The sequence below is a fragment of the Lygodium microphyllum genome, chromosome 6 (genome assembly GCF_053477565.2).
Source record: "Lygodium microphyllum isolate KBCC chromosome 6, Lygodium_microphyllum_v1.1.10, whole genome shotgun sequence".
In the NCBI taxonomy this organism is placed as follows: domain Eukaryota; kingdom Viridiplantae; phylum Streptophyta; class Polypodiopsida; order Schizaeales; family Lygodiaceae; genus Lygodium; species Lygodium microphyllum.
This window is the reverse complement of record NC_141140.1, coordinates 152,461,940-152,484,340: the sequence shown is the minus strand read 5'-3', so window position 1 is coordinate 152,484,340 and position 22,401 is coordinate 152,461,940. Positions and strand designations below refer to the sequence as shown.

The 22,401-nt window shown below is 38.3% G+C and overlaps 1 protein-coding gene across 1 annotated transcript in view; it reads left to right on the top strand.

Annotated features, from left to right (window-relative positions):
* Nucleotides 1-5,390: 5,390 nt before the first annotated feature.
* LOC148035298 (guanosine nucleotide diphosphate dissociation inhibitor 1-like) overlaps nt 5,391-22,401 on the top strand; it is a 58,486-nt gene continuing 41,475 nt past the window's right edge. Inside the window, exons 1-9 of the mRNA XM_087680303.1 lie at nt 5,391-5,679; nt 6,391-6,453; nt 6,552-6,635; nt 7,247-7,354; nt 7,576-7,748; nt 9,642-9,753; nt 9,880-9,960; nt 10,043-10,105; nt 10,177-10,278. Of these exons, the coding sequence (XP_087536429.1) occupies nt 5,593-5,679; nt 6,391-6,453; nt 6,552-6,635; nt 7,247-7,354; nt 7,576-7,748; nt 9,642-9,753; nt 9,880-9,960; nt 10,043-10,105; nt 10,177-10,278 (873 nt within the window). The 5' untranslated portion in view covers nt 5,391-5,592. The remainder of the gene's footprint in view (nt 5,680-6,390; nt 6,454-6,551; nt 6,636-7,246; nt 7,355-7,575; nt 7,749-9,641; nt 9,754-9,879; nt 9,961-10,042; nt 10,106-10,176; nt 10,279-22,401) is intronic.

Genomic DNA, 22,401 nt, shown 5'->3' with positions numbered 1-22,401 from the left:
ATTAGCTGGAGCAATAATCTACTTATTTCGTTATGGTTTTATACCTTCATTTTGTTATGATATATTTTAGATGTCATTGTAAATGATTAGTTTCCAATCCTCGCATATTTCATTGAAATGGTTGTACTATAGGACTATGGCTCATTACACGTCAGCAGTTGTTGCAGACACTTTCATTCTAGCTATAATGCAAGAAGATGTTGTTAAACTTGCATTAACAGATTTAGGCTCAGAATACTAATTCAAGTTGATTATGATGAGCTACAAAAGGATTCATAAGTTCAGAAAGTACTGATGTTGTATGAGGTGGATGCTTTGTAGCAAGTGTATGTTACAAGTTTACGTATCAAGAAAGCTCTATAATGATATGCAATAACCTAATTTTCAAAATTTCGTGCAATAGTATCTTGACTTCTTGTAGTGAGACTCTAAATTCTGCAACAGCAACCAAACTTCTTATAGTAGCACTTTGTATTTTTCTTGCACCTATAGTAGCAAGTTAAATTTCTCCAGTTCTTACAACAACAAAATGTACTAGAGCAATTTGAAAAACCATAAAAAATGCTACATCAACATCAAAAATAGCAAATATGTCAATCACATGACAATCACTAGTTTCAATAACTTTAAAATTAGCATATCTAAGTTGTTGAAGATTATCTTACATATTTCTTTCAGGATACAATGTCTTATCGAAGATCCAAATTGGGTGGTATATTGGCATACATTTATTATTATGAAAATATTAGGGCATCATTGACATATCTTTGAGTCAATGCAATTATTATTTGCACTTGGAGCAATAATCTAAATATTCTATTATGGTTTCATACCTTCACTTTGTATGGTATATTGTAGATATCATTGTATATGATGAGTTCCCAACCCTGCCATATTTCATTGAAATGGTTGTATTGTAGGACTATGGCTCATTACCTAAAGGAATTGTTGTAGACACTTTCATTCTAGCTATAATGTAAGGAGGCATTGTGAAACTTGCAATTAATGGATTTAGGCTCGGAATACTAATTCAAGTTTATTATGATGAGCCATAGAAGGATTCTTTACTACAATGCTTGAAGTAACGGTAGTGCGGAATTCTATGGATATTAGGGTCATTTGCCAAATTTATGAGATGGATAGTTTTCAAACTTTGACAATATCTTGTTGCCCTTATATTGGTGATATTTAAGTGTTGGCAATAGTGTTTTTTTGTCTTGAATGGGCAAAACAAATGTCATTCCTATTATAAGAAATTGCAACCCTGATGAAGGCAATTGCAACCCTACTACGAGAGACCACAACACTGTAACAATAAACAAGGTTACCATAGCAAGAAACAAGGTTATTGCAATAGAGAACAAGGTTATTGCTACAAGCGGCAAGTTTACCGCTATAAGTGGTTGGTTTACTACGGTAGATGACAATTAACCTGATACAAGAAAGTGGTGACTAGATGTAAGAAAGTAGCTATTTGGAGCAAGTAACCATTAATACCATGCAAGAAAGTCAATACATTGATAAAAGGGCTCACATGTTAGTGGATTTGGATGTGGATCTTGATAGATCAGTGTTTATGCAAATTGTTGTTACCACGATGAAGAATGCTTTGGCCAAAATTATGTATGATTAGTGGATTATCATTGTAGGGAGAATGTCTTAGGTTATATCTTAGCTATATATAGTTTTGCAGTAGGTATTTGTTTCTAAAATTTTGGAAGCATTAATTCATGAGAAGGATGTTCTCAAGGAGAAGCTTGAAGGTATGCAGGTTGAGTATGATAGACTTTTGGTTATGATTACTAAGTTGCAAAGTGTCAAGCAACATGACAATGCTAAAATTCAGTCCTTGGATTATGATGTTGTGTAGGTTGATTTTACTAAAGTTTTGCATGATATTAGTAAACATGTTAAGATGAGGGAGCTTACATCTAATAGACTTCATGAAGTTGATGTTTTACCTTTTGTATCACATGAGCAACATGCACAAGAATAGCCCATCACTGATTCTCGTGATACTCATGAGCCCGTCATAGCTCATGAGGGTCTCATACTCCTGTCAAACTTTATTTTTTCCATCATACTTATGCTATGTATGTCTTTGTTTTGTGATAGTCTTTTGAGGGGATTATGCAACTACAATAGAGGGCTAGTATCCTATTGGAAAGGCTCTATTTATCGTTACTCTTTGTGGCTTACTTCATGGTGCAAGGCTTTGAGCAAGGCACAATTTTTCTCATTAGATATGTCAATTTTGGATAAGGCATCCTTATGAAAGTTTCCATCCAATGGCTTATTAGGTGATCAATTGATCAAGTGAATAGTTGTCTCATCTTAACAATCTTGATCCAAGTGAATGGCTTATCGATTGATCCAATGAATAGATGTCTCATCTTAACAATCTTGATCCAAAAGTCCATATGTAAGACCACCATCAAACAACATACTCAAAACTCTTGCTTGTGTGTTCTTATTTGTATTTTTTGCCATCCCATTTTGAGATGGGTTTTCAAGGGTACTCACCTCCCTCTTAATAGCACATATTTTGCAAAAGTTCTAAAGGTCACAAGAAGTAGCTTCTCACTTGGCTAATAATAAGATGTTCCTTCAAATGAAAATAAGAATAGGCCCACACAAATGAATATGCAATAATTCCAATACTTTGCATTTCTTTGTACCAATGACTCTTTGTATATTTTAGTTTACTTTCCATACATGTATACCTGTAGTCTCATGCATCTCAAGTTTGAAATTTTGGAAGGAGGAAGATACTATAAACAAGAAAGGACTTTCATTCTAATCACTTATATATGACCAAATAGTGATGCCAAAGAGGTATAGATAGTTGTTTAGTCATAGCTACAATGTGATCCCTTACACTAGATATACACAAAGAGTATAACATGCCAAACTTTGACACTCTACCAACAAGAAGTAACCCTTTTCATATTTTCCAAGAATGACTACCAAAGACAACATGGTAACCAAAATCATCTAGTTGTTCACTATCCGAATCTTTTCTTTAAACACATGAATGTAATAGTTTTGGTTTGGATAGCAACTCAAAATCTGCTTGTTGCAAATGGATTTCCTAACCATTTGAGGTGTTTAAGGTCTTGTTTTGAAGCTTATTCAACATTTTGGAAAATGTGTAAGTACTTAAACAAACTACATCATTTGGAGGATGTATACAACATGCATGAAATGCATGCTCTTTTGCTTTGGATGTTGTGATGCATGTGCAATAGTAAAACAAGTGGGATTTGATGTATTTCTTGGTTTCTTGATCTATGTTTATTTTAGATTTGGGCTATTGATGTTATTTTAGCCATTGTTTGGCTTTGAATATGATGTATGGAAAAAGCTATATGACTTTTATGAGAAAGAAAGTGTTACCTTGCAAGTATACTGGTTGAAGAAACTCATTGATATCCATGCGGAGGAAGGGACTTCCATGCCCAACCATCTCAATGAGTTTAATATTATTTTTAGCTAGTATACATTGCAAAATATCATTTCTCATGATTCAATTAAGGCTACATTCTTGTTGGTCACATGAGCTAAGAGTTGGGATACTTTTAGGATATCCATTTGCAACTTCGAACCCGTAGGTTGTCTTATGAGTGCTAATGTTGAGAGCAATTTGCTCCCCAATGAGGTGAGTAGAAAGAACAATGTAGGGTTAAAGAGCTCCAATGAGAGGAAGGTCAAATGCTAGGGGGAACTTTCTTGAGAAAGGCAAGTCAAGGAGTAAGTATTGCAGAAAGAAGGATGTGGAATGCTTCTTTTGTAACAAGAAGGGGCATATAAGGTAGGATTGTTGCAAGTGGAATAACAAACAAAAGGGAAAAAACAAAAATGAAGATAATAGCAAGAAGGAAGAGAATGGCAAGATAGATATAGAGGAGATTAATGCATGTAGTAGCGATGATGGAGATGTTTTGTATGTATTCTTTTTTGGTGGTGCATTCTTGGTTGCCATGGATAATGGCATGTCATAGAATTGGCATTTGGATTCTTGAGCATCATTCCATGTCACTCTACATAGAGAGTGGTTCATTGCTTATGATTTTGGGAGACAAGAATGCATCAATCTTGGTAATAACTATACATGCAACATTGTTGGTATTGGAAATGTACATTTATCATTTATTGATGGATCTTTCTTTGTCTTACAAAATGTACAACATATTTTTGACCTGACTAATTGTTTGATTAGTAGAGGCATAGGGGTAATGATTGAGTGAATAACCTCACAAATTGTAGAGAGAGAGAGAGAGAGAGAGAGAGAGAGAGAGAGAGAGAGAGAGAGAGAGAGAGAGAGAGAGAGAGAGAGAGAGAGAGAGAGAGAGAGAGAGAGAGAGAGAGAGAGAGAGAGAGAGAGAGAGAGAGAGATTGTGGGGTGAAGGAATAACGATATAAGGGGTCCCATTAAGGTCTTTAGGGGGATAAGGATTTGGGGGGACCATTAAGGCTTTTTTTGCCCTATTTGGAGATAGAGGTGCTTTAGATGAGGAGTCACTCAAGGTTTGGAACATTATTAGAGTAGTTATCATTAGAGGATTTTAGAAAAATAGAAACGATGCTGCTATGTCTAAGGGATCTAGGCTTACATCAGTGTTAATTTTTTGTTTTGCTATGTTAGGGAGATTCTAGGTTATTTTGCAACCACTAAAAAAGAAACCCCATGTGTTTAAAGTTAGTCACGAGTGGTTGAAGAAGGCAAGTGGCTAACAGCTTTGGGGATTCAATCCATTGTATCTATATGATTCATGTGTACATATTTTGTTGATAGTAATAATATGGATTATTTGTAGTGAAAAAAGGTTGGAGATAGGCGAGAGATATTGTGCACTAATTTGAATGATTTGCAAAAATAATACGAGGTAGGTGAGAGATGCTGTGCACGAATTTGACTTTCTAATCATTGGATTTGGCTTGTGTAGGGCATCAAGGTATCGATCCTTTGTCTACAGGGGTAGGGTCATTCTCTCTCTACATGAAAAAAGTATTTGGTTTGTGCGACCACAAGCACTTCAATTGGAGGAAGCATTTAGTTGTGTGAGCACATGCACTCAAATTAGACTTCTTGCAAAGAACAATCTTTCTATTATTCCGTGAGCATTACTAACGTATTGGCACCGATGTTCACAAAAAATTGAGGTTTAATGTGACGTCAATTAAAATTTTTTTAAAAATACTTTCAAAATTTAAAGAAAAAAGTTTAAAACCATGGGCCTAACAAAAAATTTAGTTATAAGAAAGAGAAATACATTTAATATAATTCAAAAATCTCATAAAACATTCGAGTTAAAGGTGCCCTTATTTGCTATCAAAAATGTTTTTGGTGAACAGCGATTGGCAAAAGCTTTGTGAAGAAAGGAAGACCCAATCAATCGGGTTAAAAACGTTAGCAAGGTATACTTAGCGCATTAGGAAGAGGGGGCATCCCGGCACAGAGCATATTTGTAGTTGATGCCATTGACTGTTGCAGCAGGCTCCCCTCTCTCCCCATTGCTCTGATCTGATCTCCGCCATCGCTTCCTGCCCGTTCTCGGAACAGATCCTTCAGTCCCTTCATCTCCCCCCGCCATGGATGAAGAGTACGATGTGATCGTGCTGGGCACCGGCCTGAAGGAATGCATCCTCAGCGGTCTTCTCTCTGTCAATGGTCTTAAGGTGATTTTCTCCTCCTTTATGCTTGCAATCTCTTCTGGTAACGCAGCTGCAAACGTTGAAACGCCATCTAGAAAGGGCCAAGATTGATATCAAACGTGGCCATTTTTCAAGGTCATTGCAAGGTTATTTGCATCGCTGAATGACGATTTTCAGGCCAATGATAGCATCGAGTAGATATAAAACAGTCTTTGATCCTTTTATATAGTCGCGATCGATGGCGTAAAACCAGGTTTCACATAAAATGCAGGCTCTGATGCTACTACGTAGTTGCGATTGATATCTTAATGCCAGACCTCAGATTAATAAACGGTCTATATTGCTGCTGCTACGCAGTTTTGATTGAACAGGCAAAGTAGCTAGGAAATCATTAACACTAGAAGAAAGCTCGGGAATTTAAACTTGCATTTTCCATCCTTTGGAAGTCACTGTACTTTGCAAGCAAGGCACAGGAGTTGATCGCATTAAAAAACATCACTGGTTACTAGTCTGATGGGTTTTACTTGATATGGATTCAGCGTTCTTAAACATTAGCCAATCTTTGAGAGCTTAAAATAATTAAAATTGTGTTAGACTATCGGAGAGCTGCAGCGGATTCAGTGCCTTCTTGCTTAAGATCTTAGTATTTGTACGAGTGATGAATTGACAGTGCAGTGTGAGGCTAGACCATCACAGTGAGTGTCATGGCTACTTACTTGTGCATTTTGAATGAAGGTTCTGCACATGGATAGAAATGATTACTATGGAGGGGAGTCAGCATCACTGAATTTGAATCAGGTGCCCTCTTCATATCTGGTGCTGTAAGATTTATGATAGGTTTTTAAAGAGCTTTTCACGCAAGATTTCTTTTTACAGTGTTTAATTCTTTTGCACAGCTATGGTCCAAATTTAAAGCTAATGGCAGCCCGCCCCAGCACTTGGGGTCTAGCAGAGATTACAATGTGGATATGGTCCCCAAGGTTTGCCACATCTTTTGCATATTTCCTAACCTGTTCAGTGATATTGGGTCCTCCCATCAATTCTTAAAAAATGATGCAGATTGATTAGGCTTTTGCATTTTTCTTCTGAGGTAAAACCATTCATACAATGAACCAGGTCGTAGTGCTTTGTTTCACTCATATTTACCTGAAGTTCTACAAAACTCCAATGTTTGGCAGTTTCCCATAGCTCTCGCCTTCATGCCTCCTCTAAACTACACAATTTTACCAACATTTGTTTCCCATATCTTTTGTTGCAGTCACTGGAAATACAAGTTAAACATCACTGAGCACAGTGTCCTCACTCTCTTATCAACACAGTTGTGGTTTGTGAAAACTTTTACGTCGAGGCAGTGATCTACAACTGGATAACCAGTCTAATGATGGAAGAGCTTTGGAATATTTTGTTTAAGCAACCATATGGTTCACACATTACAGGGTTCAATATTTTTGTTAATTCAGAAAAACACCATGTTTAAATGCATCTTTTTTACATCATATCAGGAATTTTCCTGTTACGCTTCTGTAACACATGGAGTTTGGGGCGTAAGTAAGTTTCTGCTGCTTATTCTTTCTGCTTATTGTTGATGCAGTTTATGATGGCAAATGGTGCTCTTGTTCGAGTATTGATACACACCGATGTGACCAAATATTTAATGTTTAAGGCAGTTGATGGAAGCTACGTCTTCAACAAGGGCAAGGTGGGCCCTCTCCATTTTTTGGATGTTCTGATTTGGTTCATGAGAAGAAAGGTTAAAAAGATGAAATGCTATCTGAAAGAAGCTTTTGAAACGTTCATCATGTGGTTAGTGTTGTGTGGAGTTTTGCGTGTCTTAGCTTGCTGGTTCTGGTTTTGCTTTCACCTAATTCTGTTTGCTTCAAGGCATTATCAAATGTGTTTTTTCGATGTCATCCTTTACAGATACATAAAGTTCCTGCAACAGATGTGGAGGCCTTGAAGTCACCCTTGATGGGCCTTTTTGAGAAGCGTCGCGCACGAAAGTTTTTCATTTATGTCCAAGACTATGATGAAAATGATTCAAAGACCCACGAGGGCTTGAATCTTACAAGGGTGACTCCAAGAGAGATTTTTTTGTAATATATTTTGCTTCTTTCTGGATGTCTGTTGTTATGCTTATAAGAAACAAGCCTTTTTTCTCTTTCAAAGTGATTGATTATTCTTGTTGAAATGCTGTCTGTTTGAGTGATTTTGTGCATGGAGTCTTTTGTACCCACAGCAATGTTATTAGGAGGTTTCAAGTTTTCTTGAATCTGATTCTTGACACTTAACTGGGATGCAAGGGTCATTGGTATGCTGATGATCAGGAAGAGTGCTAGGGCTGAGATTGACGCATACATTCTCCTTAGAATCTGTCTGCATTTTTGCATATAACAATGGAGAGATCAACAGTTTTGCTAGTAGAGTGATGGTTCAACAATGTTGAGTTAGGGAGCTGGCATGAGATGGTACGCAACTGCTGTGGACGCTAGCCATTACTTTGGGGACAAGAGACACATGCTTTTAAGGCCATGTGGAAACTTCTTGACTGATTCGTTTCAGTTGTGACCAGTCATGCTGACCTGGTCTTGCCCACATAACATATGCGATCTGTTGCCACACTGCCACTCTGTCCAAAATAGCCATGCTGCTGTCTGACTCATGACCTGTCTCTTCACCATGTGCTTGACCAGCTGCCAGACTACCTCACCAGGCTGTCGGACTACTTTGTTGGGCATGCTGTCTGCTCGTGGCAGTTTGCCACTTCATAGGTGCAGTACAATTGTGTTGTATTCAGTCTCTCTTCACTGTTTGCTCACATTTGCACCTCTGCACAATGCTTATCCTTGCCATTGGATCTCCCATGGAATGTGACCCTTGCTATTCGGCCAAGCATGCTGTTCACAGCTGATTGTATTTGCTGGTACAATGGCATTCGACATTTCCCACACCTCCAGCAATTGTTTGTGATGACAAGGAGCTGTGTATCTTGATTTTCAGACCTACCCTTTGCATGGCAGCAGAATGCTGCATTTTGTATTGCCTCTCAAACTTGGATTCATAGGTCGTGCCATACATGTAGAATCCCTTCATATCCTTCATCATGTAGTGCGATAGGCGGCCCCATATCACTTGATGTTTTCCTACTGCAGCTTGTGCTTTATTACATGGGAGGCTGGTCACAACACACACAGGTTTGGTTTTTCCGGTGTTTGACGTAGCTGATGATCACTCCAGCACATCCAAGGTGATTTACATGCAGTCTAAGGCAGAGGATTACTGCGTTTATTGATAGGGGCAACTAGTGACACCATGTTTATCCTGGTTTCTTGCAGTTTTTATCTCCTCCAAATTTCTACTTTTTGCTATCCATTTTGCTCCCACTATCAGCCATCTCAAAATTCAGAATTGCAGGAAGTATGAAGCAATGGAACCCCCTTAGTACTTAAGGAAAGCATGGTGCATCGTGTCTATGAGAACAAATCATAGACTAAATTGGAGGAACAGGAAGAGGAATAAATATGTACAATTGCTGTATATTGCCCCCTCAGGACTCCCACTTATTTTGGCCCTCCCGGCCCCTCTCAAATCCATCCTTTGTGCAGTTATGCCGAGTTTTGCAAGTATCCTCCCTGTGCTTCATCCACAGCTGCATTTTCCATGTCCCAGTCCTAATATTTCAGGAGACACACATCCTTTGCATGTGCTCAAGGCTATTTGTGGATTCATTGCCCCCTGCCAGGTGAACAGTCTAGCATGCTTATTCCATTTCAAAATGATGTCTAATATCCAATTGACAGAGATCATTGGTTCACATTGATGTTATAAATAACTTTATAATAACATATTTGCTTTGTTCTCATGGATGATTTCAATTCTTTCGTTGTTCGATGAAATCACTGTTCAAAGTTATATGATATTGTACTGCAGTCCCCATCTTGACTAGCCAGCACAATTTTCTAACATCCATCATTCTTGTGTTAAAATAGGAAGTATGGCTTGGATGAGAATACAGTTGACTTTATTGGCCATGCGTTGGCACTATATCGAGATGATGCTTATCTTGATGAGCCTGCTCTAGAGTTTGTCAAGAAAGTAAAGGTATGGTTGTATAAAGTTTAACATGCTTATACTCTGCCGAAGACATTCCTTTGATATTTCATAAGCCTTGTGAACAATTGAAATTGTTGATTGGATGAAGTCTGATTATGTTTTGCTATGGCACAGCTCTATGCTGAGTCATTAGCAAGATTTCAAGGGGGTTCGCCCTACATCTATCCATTGTATGGGCTCGGTGAATTGCCACAGGTAGTCGTTTAGCCATGTCTTTTCCTTCACAGTGTATTTTTATCATGATTGGGGTGACATGCATTTGCTTACCTTTTTGCAGGCTTTTGCTCGTTTAAGTGCTGTATATGGTGGAACATACATGCTTTCAAAACCAGAATGCAAGGTAAAATTGCACTTGCAGTCTCAGCCCAGTCCTTCTATTATAGTATGTCACTCAACCAGCTATATGTCTAGGTGGAGTTTGATGAGGAAGGAAAAGTATATGGTGTAACCTCTGAGGGAGAAACAGCAAGGGCGAAGAAAGTTGTGTGTGATCCGTCATATCTCCCAAATAAGGTAAGACAGTATTAGTTGGAAATTTAATTGGATAGACTCATTCATTCACATGGCAGAGACATGTTAGTGATAATTTAGGTGACAAACTTTGCATCTGTATGTTGGAAGAAAAGTGAAAAGTGAGCAGTTTCTGTTTCTTTATCTTAGTGGTACATACTTGTGCTGTTGATGCTTTTTCCAAACACCTGTTAGGTTCTTGATCTCTGAATGAAGATGATGTAGCATTCGGGTTGATCATCGACATCTGTGCTCAACCTCTAACCATACAACCAGTGAAGGGAATGCAGTTAAATATTCGGCAAAGAAAATAAAGCAAGATAAAGAACAAAGCAACTATAAGAAATTTTACTGGTACAGATTGTATACCTGCAAACTAGAGTCTGCAAACACAATATTTCAAACGGGTTTTGGTTTTGTTGAATCACTGCCCTGACTCATAGCAGATGGCATCTATTATCAATGACCTAGGTGTTGCTTTCTGCTAAGCGTTTCCTTCTGCAATTACATGACATCTACCTATTCTTTTGTACTCTTGGTATGGCCAGGTGGTACTAATTCCATGACCTAGGTGTTTGAATGCATCATCAAGATGGGATGTGAGTTGTTACACAGCTTAATGTTGGTGATCAATGCCAAGTATCTTGGGAGTCTCCATTGAGTGATGACTGCTTGGTAATTAGAAGCTTTGAAAAGCTGAGGAGGTTCCAAGGAGTTTTCCATTTTAAACTTTGTATTGTACCTAATCATCATCATTGTTTTAGTCTTGGGAACTCGTTGACCATGCTGAGACATGGGACATGGAGCATAATGGCAATAATAGAAAGATAACAATTGATCACGAGAAGCATTCACCCTCAAATAAGGGCAAAAACAACAGCCAAAGCAGCCATTGAATCAAAAGAAGATGAAGCCCTATGTACTTACTTTTTAGTGCTTCCCTATTTTGCTCTAATTTATATCCATAAGTCAACAACTTTTTGAAGATGAAAAGCAATGCTTCATAAAAGAAGGGAAGTGTTTTGAATGTGGATAAACTAGGTCACAGAGCAAAGGAATGTCCAAACAAAGGACAAAGCAAGGTGTTTGATAACAAGTCGAAGTCGCTAGTGAAAATCAATGCTGTCATTGTTGTAGTTGCAAACACAAATCACACTCTAGAGATATGCAAACTATTAAAAGCTTGGGGACAATTACAAGTTAAAGAAGCATCATTTCTAGTAGACCTTGGAATAAATGAAAACTTCATTTTCTTGCAGTTGGCTAAAGAGCTTGGATTAAAGAATGAAGATATGGAGACCCTTGCAAAAGTCCATGAGGCTTTAAATGTCGATGAAAGAGATAGTGTGAAGACTATAATACCCTACATTAGCAAGCTCAGAATTCAAATTGAAGGCTATAACAATGAAGATACCTTCTATCTCATAGATCTTGATGGTTTTGATGTGGTTCTTGGTATGCCCTAGAATTGTAGGATAGACTCGCCTATCTTTTCTGAAAAAAAGAAGGTAAAACTCACAAATAAAGGCAAGAAGTACAAGATTCAAGTAGGAGTAATTGGAGATATCATATCTATGTAAGCCATACGCAAGTCTCTAGAGCAATTAGGGTTTGTGTTTAATGTTGGTTACTTCATGTAAAGGATATGAAATATAATATAAATGCTAAAAAGCAAGAGCAACATAAAACTCTTGAAAATGTATAAAGATTGTTTTTTGGAAGGTCTTCCTTATCAACTTGCCCTAGAAAAGCTTGAATATCATCTTTGATAATATTTTGGATAGCTTCTCTTAATATAGCATCATACTGTATGAGCCGCTCTGAGCAATAATAAATCAGAAAGCAATATAAAACCTACTTAACCATGGGCTAATCTGGCCAACCAACTGACCATTTTGTTTACATATTTTTCTTGTTCAAAAGAAGGATAGAACAATCAAGATATGCATTGAGTATTGAGCTCTCAATAAAATCACTATAAAGAATCGGTTTTCTATTCCTAGAATTGATGACATTTTGGATTGTCTAGGACTTGAGCCACATTGATTTGAAGAGTGCTTATGACTAGATTAGATAAATATCACAAGATGTATATAAATTTGCTTTTCACACTTTATTTGGTTTGTATAAATTTCTAATGATTTCTTTCGGATTAACCAATGCACTAGTTACCTTCAATTAAATGATGGAGTGTATAGTTAGAGAACATAGATAATATATCGATATATTCTTTGATGATATTTTTGTGTTTAGGAAGAATGAAGAGGAGCATCATTAGTATTTGAAGATTGTTATACAATTACTTTGACAAAATGAACTCTTGATAAATGGTAAAAAGAGTAAAATTTTCATGCATAAAATAAATTATCTTGGCTATGCCATCTTTTTTGAAGGGATTTAAATGGATCCTAAAAAGATCAAGATAATTTAAATATAGCTTGATCTTTGTAATGTCCATGATGTATAAACTTTTCTTGGCTTATCCTCCTATTATTACTGCTTTATTAAGCATTTTGGACATATGGCTTTTCCTCTTCATGACCTTATAAAGAAGAAAAACTTCTTGCAATGGAGGAAGAAATAGAATGTAGTCTTTATAAAGTTAAAAATAACTCTTACTTTTGAATATACTCGTCATTCTAAATTTGGTAAGACCATTTGTATTGAAAGTGAATGCTTGTGGTGATTGTATTGCTACAGTGTTGAATTAGGAAAACTGTTGTAGCCTTTGAAAGTCTTCTTTTAAAATTTAATTGATAAGGAGAAAATGTATGATATTTATAAAAAAAAGCTAGTTTATGCTTTGAAGATTTGGAAGCATCATCTTTTAGATAATGAATTTTTTATAAGAAATCAATCATCAGAGTTTGAAAAATCTAAAGACTCAAAAGCAAGGAGAAACATATAAGATGACAAAGTTTCGTATCTTTGTTTCATTTTCAAGTTATGTACACTCTTACGAAATATAATATAGTAGCTAATGCACTTTTTAGAGTGCCTCGGATTGCAATTATCATAGTGGTTGTCATAGGGATGTGATTGAGATGCTTTGATCTTGCTGATTATATTTGATTTAGTTATTAATCAAATATGCAAGGTTATTTAGCATTTGTGATGCACATGGTAGTTTTTTCATGGTAACAAGACACGGGGTATGAAATTTTGAGATGCTTTAATTTTCTTGATAACATTGGATTTAGTTACTAATTAAATGTGTAAAGGTTGTTTAGCACATGTGATGCACATGGCAGATATTTCATGGTAACAGGTCAAGGATCCTAAGGATGCAATAGGTGTCAAAGATAAGAGTTGTGACAAGTTATGCCAGTTGAACTTGGTAGTCAATCGGTGTCAACTTTGACCCTAGGACAATTGATGATGCGAGGGACTAGGATTAATTAATTAATTAATGCTAGTCTAAGGATTAAAAGAGGTTGGAAACCACTCCAGATTACAAATGGCCTAGCCAATTTAATTAAGGATGGGTACGTTTAATTTTGGACAGGGTTAGACTAAAATTAATTTTCAGAATTATTTAATTTTGAAATTTAATTTAATGGTTGGATAATGTTTAAAATGAGTCTAGAAGGTTGCTACTAGACCCAAGTACCCATGTAAATTGAGAAAACGTTTTTGGGCTATTAGAGGGCATTTAGATTAGTTTTTAGCTCCACAAAGAGAGAGAGAGAGAGAGAGAGAGAGAGAGAGAGAGAGAGAGAGAGAGAGGTATCACGAGGACGTGAAATTTTTATTAATTAAATGTGCAGTGGATGTCAAAGACAAAAGTTGTGATAAGTAATGCTGATTGGATTCAATCAATCAGATGGTATCAGATTGGACCCTAGGGCAGTGGTTTTGCCAATAAGTGTCGGTGGTGACACTAGGGACTAGCATTAATTAGTTAGTTAGTGTCAATCTAAGAGTCAATAGAGATTGGGGACCACTATAGGTTGCAAATGGTCTAGCCAATTTAATTATGAATGGACACATTTAATTTTGGGCAGGGTTAGAAGGATTGAAATTAATTTTCAAGATTATTTAATTTTGAAAATGAATTGAATGGTTGGATAATGTTGAAAAATAGGTGTAGAAGGTTGCTACTCGGCAAAAATACCCATGCAAACTGAGAAAAAGTTTTTGGGGGTTGGGTCTTGGCCATTAGTCAATTTACAGCTTGGAGAGAGAGAGAGAGAGAGAGAGAGAGAGAGAGAGAGAGAGAGAGAGAGAGAGAGAGAGAGAGAGAGAGAGAGCTTCTGGTTTATTTTTTGATTAGAGAATAGCAATTTGCTATAGAAGGCAGCCATTTGGGAGCCTCAACAGGTAGGGGATAGCGAGGAGTCACTTTCCAGGGTTTGGCAACAACATTGCTAATCAAGTGACAACATTTTGGAGTTGCTTGGCAGTAGGTGACTACATTAAATGCAGACTGGAGCAAGCAACAAGTAGAATTTAGGGCTTTCTTGTGAAGAAAGCCAGATTTCTCTCTCATCTTGGCTTTCTCTCACCTTCTCTAACCCATTCTCAGAAGATCTTAGCATTTCTCATCCAAATTTGGTGGACATCAGAGAGACGCCTGTTCTAGCTTGTAAACCTTAAATTTTTGCAGAAATTAGGGTTTGATAGCCACCTTGGGACCCGTGCCAATTGGTGAAGGCATCGTACACTGGATTCAACACCTGTAGTTATCAATGAATTCAACTGGCAGCCCATTCATTGTAATTTGGGGCAGCATTTGGCCATTTGGTGGTTTCATTTGTGCAAGTCCTAGGTGAAAATTCAAGGAGTAGTTGGCCCAAATTGATTGCTGATTGTTGCTACATCACAGAGGCTTTTTGGAATAGCAAAGGAGTTTGTAAATCATAGCTTGTACTCATTTCATTAGCAATCAAGTTAAAGAAATACTGAAAGAGCACTAGTTTTGGGGCTTATAGGGTGTCTAATGTCTGAGATTTTTAAGATAATTTGTGCATTTCAAGCTATATTCATTTGTGGATTGCTGTTGTTAAGTGCTTAATTAGGGAATTACTGCCCTTTATGAGAAGGAAGGTTGGTTTTAGAAGGGGCTGTTGGTGCGATTTCTGCAAAGAACACAACCATTGGAGGTTGGGACAGCAAATAGGAGCCATTCTGGAGTTGGCAACAGTAGGAAGATCATCATTTGGAGTAGGCAACAGCATCTAGTAGTAGGTGACAGTATCGTAGAGGTTGTAGACAACAGATGACAACATTAAATGCTTATTGGTGCAGGCTGCAAGTAGATTTAGGGGCTTTCTTGCGTGGAAAATTTGATTTTTTTCTGTCTCTAGCATTCTCTTACCTATTCTAGCCTATACTTAGCAGATCTCAGCATATATTAGCCATTTGGAGCAGGTCTCAGCCAAATTTGATGGACAGCAAGAGGAATTTTATTGTTAACCCTAATTCACAGCATTAATTAGGGTTTAGCGGTTACCTTGGGATCCATGCCAACAACAAAAGGCATCATACATTGAAACCAGCACTTGAAATTTGTGAAATTTTTAGGGATTGTAGATGCCAAGCCGTCCATTGTAAAATTTGGGGCAGCATTTGACCAGTTGGGATCCAATTAGAGCAAGTCCTGGGTGAAAATCAAGGGGTAAATTGCCCAATTTGTTGGCTGATTTTTGGAGCAGCAAAGCGCTTTTGGATCAGCCAAGGAGATTGTGGAATCTCGCCTTGTAATCAATCCATTAGCAATTGAAGATAAAGAAAGATTGAAAGGGGCGCCAGTTTTGGGGCCAATAGGGGGTCCATTGTCCAAGAATTTTGAAGGTAAAGTGTGCATTTTGATTTATGTTAATTTGCTGACCGTTGTTATTAAGTGCTTGATCGGAGATTACCACCCTATTTGAGAAGGAAGGCTGGTTTCATGGTTCCATTGCTAGGATACCACTCAATCCTTTGATTTGGTGGGCTTGAGACACGTGATTGCAAGTCAAAGCTTTGTGCTAGTGTTGATTTTTGTGGTCAGCTGAGAAATTATAGCAAGATGTCTTCATACAACGAGATGGAATCAAGTAGTGATGATGCCTCTCAGTATGGACGTTTACATGGGGAATAAGGAAATGCAATGGATGATCTTGGACAAGGCTCAGACCATGGACAACAAGCTGAAAATGTTACTATTGGGTAAGATGTAGGGCCTTCAAGGCATAATGATGTTGATGACCAGCAAAGTAAAGAGGAATTTGATGACTAGTTTAAGAACTGGACGAGGATACTAGTAAATCTCTTTGTCGAATTGGGAAACAAAGAATCCTCAGTTAATTCCATTTTTGAATGCTCCAAAATGGACAACAAGGGCAAGAAGAAGAAGTCATCTTCTACACCTTCAGGACAGCAAGGTGCATTGAAAGTAATACTAAAGCCTTCACTTGAAACTCCCAAAGGGGCCAATGAAGCAAAACAATTGGTATCTATCGGGCAAGGAATGCAAATGCGAGGCCAACATGGAAGTGCCAATCCAATGGATTTTGGATAGCTAGGTATGTATGTTGTAATAGGGCAGCTAGGATACCTATGGTGGGATAAGGACTGTATATGGGAACGTATGGCACAAATCCCTATGGTATGCAACAACCAATGCTGTTAGAAGTGGTATAGCAATGGAAGCATAGACAAGTGTTGAAATAAACTATTGAATACAAGATAGAAGAGAGAAAATAGAAAAACATTGTAAAAGAAGAGAATTTAGAGATGTGCTTGGAAAATGGAATCCATATACCAAACATAAGATAGGTGTGTACAATTGTCACGAGGACGTGAAAATTTGATGCTTTGCTTATGTTTAATTGACATTTGATTAAAGGATTAATCAAATGTGCAATTAAAAGATGCATATGTGTTGCACATGTGAGGTGCAAGCTATTTTTTTTTAGTTGAAGGCCCAAGGACCTTGTGAAAAAGATGGGTGTCAAAGGCAAAAGTTGTAACAAGTTACACTTGTTAGATTCTAGGTGAATTTTGGTGTCAGTTTGTCCCTAGGACCATTAATTGGTCATTAAGTGTCAGCGGTGACACTAGGGACTAGGCATTAATTAATGGATTAATGCTTGTCCAAGGGTCAATTAATACATGGGACCACTTTGGGTTGCAAATGGCCTAGCCAATTAATTTTTGGATGGGCAAGGTCAATTTTCTGGGCATGGATTAAGGGCTGAATTAATTTTCGGAATTAATTAATTCGAAAAATTAATTAAATGGCTGGAAATTGCTGAAAATGGATTAAGAAAGCTGCCACTTGGCAAAACTTTCCCATGCAAGTGGGGGAAAGGCTAAATAGGGCTGAAGGGAGAGGGAAATCTCGTTTTTTCATTTTGGAGCTCTTGGAAAGAGGTGTTGGACTGTTGCTGCCAGCTTTTGGGGCCATTTCCTAGCCATTGGAGACCATTTTGGTGATGGAGATTGCATATTCTTGACCTTGGGAAGTTGGCAGCTGCTGCTGATGCACTTTCTCTCGAAGATCACATTTTTTGATGCCCCTATTGTTGTTGAAGCATCCATTTGGGGTTGGTACAGTAGGGCAGCAACTGATTTTGATCAGTTCTTTGCGACAAATCTCAAAATTTTCTCTTTACAACATTCTCTCATCTCCTTCAGCCTATGCTCAGCCATTCTCAACAATTCTCAGCCATTTGGAGGAGATGTCAGCCATTTTTGGTGGGCTGATCTGTAATTTCTGCAGTAAACCCTAATTTACAGCAGAAATTAGGGTTTAGCAGCCACCTTGGGATCCGTGGCAGAGATTGAAGGCTCAAGGGATTGAAATCAACAGCCGATAATTGAAGATTATCAAGGGATTTCAAGAGCCAACCCATCCCAAATTGATTTGGGGCAGCATTTGGCCAGCCAAGGGTCAAATTAGAGAAGAAGTCTTGGGTGAATTAAGGGGCAAATGACCCAAAAGGCTTGCTGGTCATTTATGACAGCAAAAGCAATTGGTTAGCAGGAGGAGATTGGAGAATCTCGAGTTGTACTCCTTCCAATTGAATGAAAGCTAAAGAAATACCGCAAGGGCGCCAATTTTGGGGCCAATAGGGTGTCTACTGTCCAAGAATGTTATGGTAAAGTGTGTATTTCATTTTATGTGCATTTATTTATTACTGTAATTAACTCTTAAATCAGGTTATCACCACCCATTCCATGAAGGAAGGCTGGTTTCAACAATAGTGAGTCACTGGATGCATAGGCATTGGCATTGGCTCCTCTCTCCAACAGGAAGTTCACCTGAAGAATGATGATGACTGAAGCAGAAGAGGAGCCCCATAATAAATAGACATGAATGATGAAATAGGCCTAAAATGACAATTGGTTGGCCAGGATTTGGCTGGCTAGCATTAAATGTTGGCCAATTGGCATAAAATGCTACCAATGCCACAGATAAGTGACTACAAAAATACCTAAATAAAAAACAATGTGCCCATCCTTGATAGACATGCTCAAACTCACACATGAATTGACAATCTTGCTAACACTCTCTGAGATCATGGGTGATTTGATACAATATAATGATACAATGATAATGATTCATCACAATCCATACAACATAGAATCACCAGAGTAGAACCATGGATATCGAAGTAGTGGGTGGTCAAGCCACCATGAATGTCTCAAGGAGAACTTGATGTCAATGTTGATCGTACTAGCTCTTGAAAATAGAGAAGAAGTATAGCATGTCTTTGTTTTTGTCATCAATGTCTCGTAGTAGCATACAAGACCATCTTGTCAAACATGTCTCTGAACATAAGTGACCATGGATCCTCGCCTTTGGCCAAAGGCTGCCAAAGTGTCCCCTCATGTGAGCTCAAGACTAGGAGCCAATCCTACTCATTGTCAAATAATAGCCCATCATGAACCTGAATGTCAATTTCAACTCCAGGGTTTGAACTTCCTAGACTTTGATCGATGTGTCAGGGACGTCCCTCTCTGGAATCTGTGCACATATACCAGTATAGATGAGGCTCGCGTGTCCCATCTCACCACCCTCTCACACTCCCTCTCTGGCATTGGAGAGTCGTGAGGGATAACGGCATCACTTGGACTAGAAAGCATGAGAAGAAGAGGCAGTCAAGCCCTTCCCTTGGTTTGAAGAAGTAGATCCCTTTCCTGCCTTGGGCTTCTCCTTGGCTAGAGGATTGGAGTCGGAGTCCAAGGAAGAAGTTGACTCGTTGAAGGAGTCTCCATCTCGCTTCTTCTTTTTCTTCTTCTTTTGTGAGGCTACTAATTCCTTGCAATCCTTTTGGAAGTGGCCCTTCCTACCACAGTGATAACATTGGGCCTTCGACTTCTTCTTCTTGTCACCTCTCTCTAAAGCTGTAAAGGCCTCAATGGAACCTCCATAATGAGACAAAAACCTTTCCTGTAAACACAAAAATGCCTTATGCTCAAGTAGCATTGAGGACATATGCATGAAGCTCACAGATGTAGAGGATGTCTGTACCCTCAAAGCATTCACCACTCCATCAAACTTTGAGGGGAGCTTGTATTGTTCCTATGAGATGCGCCTTTGGAAGGGTAGACTGAATGTGTCGAAGTTAGTCCTGTATTTATGTAACATGGAGCAAAAATGACTAAATGGTGTCCTTAGACTCAAACTTCATCTGCTGAAGTTGGCCATAAAGGGTCACTGCACGCATGGTGGAAGGTACCTTGTGTAACATTTGAAGCTTTGATCATGAATTGGGAGATGTATTGTAGGAGTTAACCGCTGGTAGAACTTCTTTAGAAATAGACTGAAGAAGAGTAGAATAGGCATGCGTATCATCCGAATCCCATGGAAGCACAACTTCCTCACGGTTGTTCTCATCAAAATCTTCAGGAAGAGAAAAAGGATGTTGAGGCCGGGAAATAGCTCCACAAACAATGTACCAGATCCACTTCTGCACAAATCAGGCTTTTCTCACAGCACTCCATATAAGATTGTCGGGTCCATGTAACTTATCATTTGTAGAAGTGCACAGAGGATCCATATGGAGAGGATAAGAAGAGAAGATGGAGAATAGAAGGTGCACAGAGAGAGAGGACAGCCAACCAAATAGCACAAATTGCACAAAAAGAGAGTTCACACATAGTAGTCACAGGCTGATCAGAAAAAAATTGATTGTAGAAAACTGAAAACAGACAATAGATAGAGTTAGATGTCGATAGATGTTATTGCCAGGCTTAGAGAGCAGTGAGTGCTGAAAATGCAGCAATACTAAAATGTAGGCTGGATGGACATTAGATGCTGATGTAGGCTGTCGTATAGGCATTAAATGTGAAAACACAAGCAGTAGTAAGTCGATTGGCATTAGAGAGTAGCTGCCAGGCTGTCGTATAGGCATTAAATGTGAAAACACAAGCAGTAGTAAGTCGATTGGCATTAGAGAGTAGTTGCCATATCAATAGGGGTGTAGACGGATTGTAACCAGCAAACAAACACGCAGCAAGAGCCTAGATCTTGCAATCTGATACTATGTTAGAAGTGATGCAATGGAAACATAGACAAGTGCTGAACACAAGATAGAAGAGACAGAAAATAGAACATTGCAAAAAAAGAGAATTTAGAGATGTACTTGGGAAATGAAATCCATATACCAAACATGAGACAATCGCATATAATAGTGAGTCACTGGTTGGGTGGGCACTTGTACTGGCTCGTCCCTCCAACGAGAAGTCCACCTGAAGAATGATGATGATCGAAGAGGAGGAGGAGTCCTAGAATAAATAGGCATGGAATAGGTCTAAAATGGCAGTTGGTCGGTGAGAATTAAGTACTGGCTAATTGGTATAAAATGCCACCAATGCCACAAATAACTCACTATAAACAATGCCTTAAAAAAAAATAGCGTGCCCAGCTTGTGACAAGCATGCACAGGCTCACACATGAGCTGATAATCCTGCTAATAAATGTATGGTGTGCAAGGCCCAATGTATCCGGTATGGTTGGAAATGTATAAAATCCTATGTGTGGCAGCATTGGCCTAACGCTTGTGGCACAAAGTAGCATGTTTGGTAATGCATTTGTATCCCTAAATGTTTATGGGGCTCAAGGAATGAGTGCTAGTTATACAAATGCTCTATTTGGTGCTGGTTTTGATGTAAGTTTGGCAAATGCATCCTTTTTGTAGCAGTTAGTATATGACAACTTGACACCCAAAGGAGCAGCAAAGGACTATGATGAGGGTGGAAAAGCAATGAAGTTTAAGTCTTTTAGTGGTGCACAAGATAGGTTGAAAGCTTTGACTTTCATTTAGCAGTTTGATGTAGCCTATTTATAGGGAGACTGTTAGTCTATCTATGTTAGTCATGTTAGTTTGTTATCTCCTTCTTGTTATCTCCTATCAGAGTCTAATGGAGACATAGGAGCTCCGACAGTTTAGGTGCATTTTCTTGTCGGCTTCCTGTGTGCGTCCTTAGGCTAGTTTGTGCTTTCCACAATCTGCCTACACATGTTGGACATTGTTTGAAACTAGCCTTCCTCCTTGGATAGGGTGGTAATATGCTTGATTAAGTATTAATTACAATAAGTATAAAATTCACATAAACTTAAAATGCACACTTTACCACCTTGAATCTTCGATATTGGACACTCAACTGGCCCCAAAATTGGCGCCCCTAGCGGTATTTCTTTAACTTTTATTGCAAATGGATGGAGTGCAATTGAGATTCTCTAACCTCCTTTGCTAATCCAAGTGCCTCTTACTGTCAAAATTAACTAGCAAGCCTTCAAATCAATTTGCCCCTCGGTTTGCTTGGGGATTGGCCTTCACCTTGCTCCTTCAAAGACAAATTCAACCCCAAATCTGATATTGGTTTTGCTATGAATTAGGATTTAGCAGAGATTGGCTAAAATCTATTTCTCTGATAGCTCAAATTGTTGTAAAATGCTGAGATAACTCGAGAGATAGATGGGGGATGAGAGAGAATGCTGTAGAGAGAAATTTCAAAGTTTCATGGTAAAAAATGCTGAAAATTTGCTATTGCCTTGTTCAAACAGCCATGGAAGCTGTCACCGACAACTTAGAACCACCAAAAAGACTATTGCACCCTCTTGTATGGTGTTATTTGTACCAGAAGGACCTTGGATTGTTGTCATCTATGCTTGGAGGGCTCCAAACTGTTATT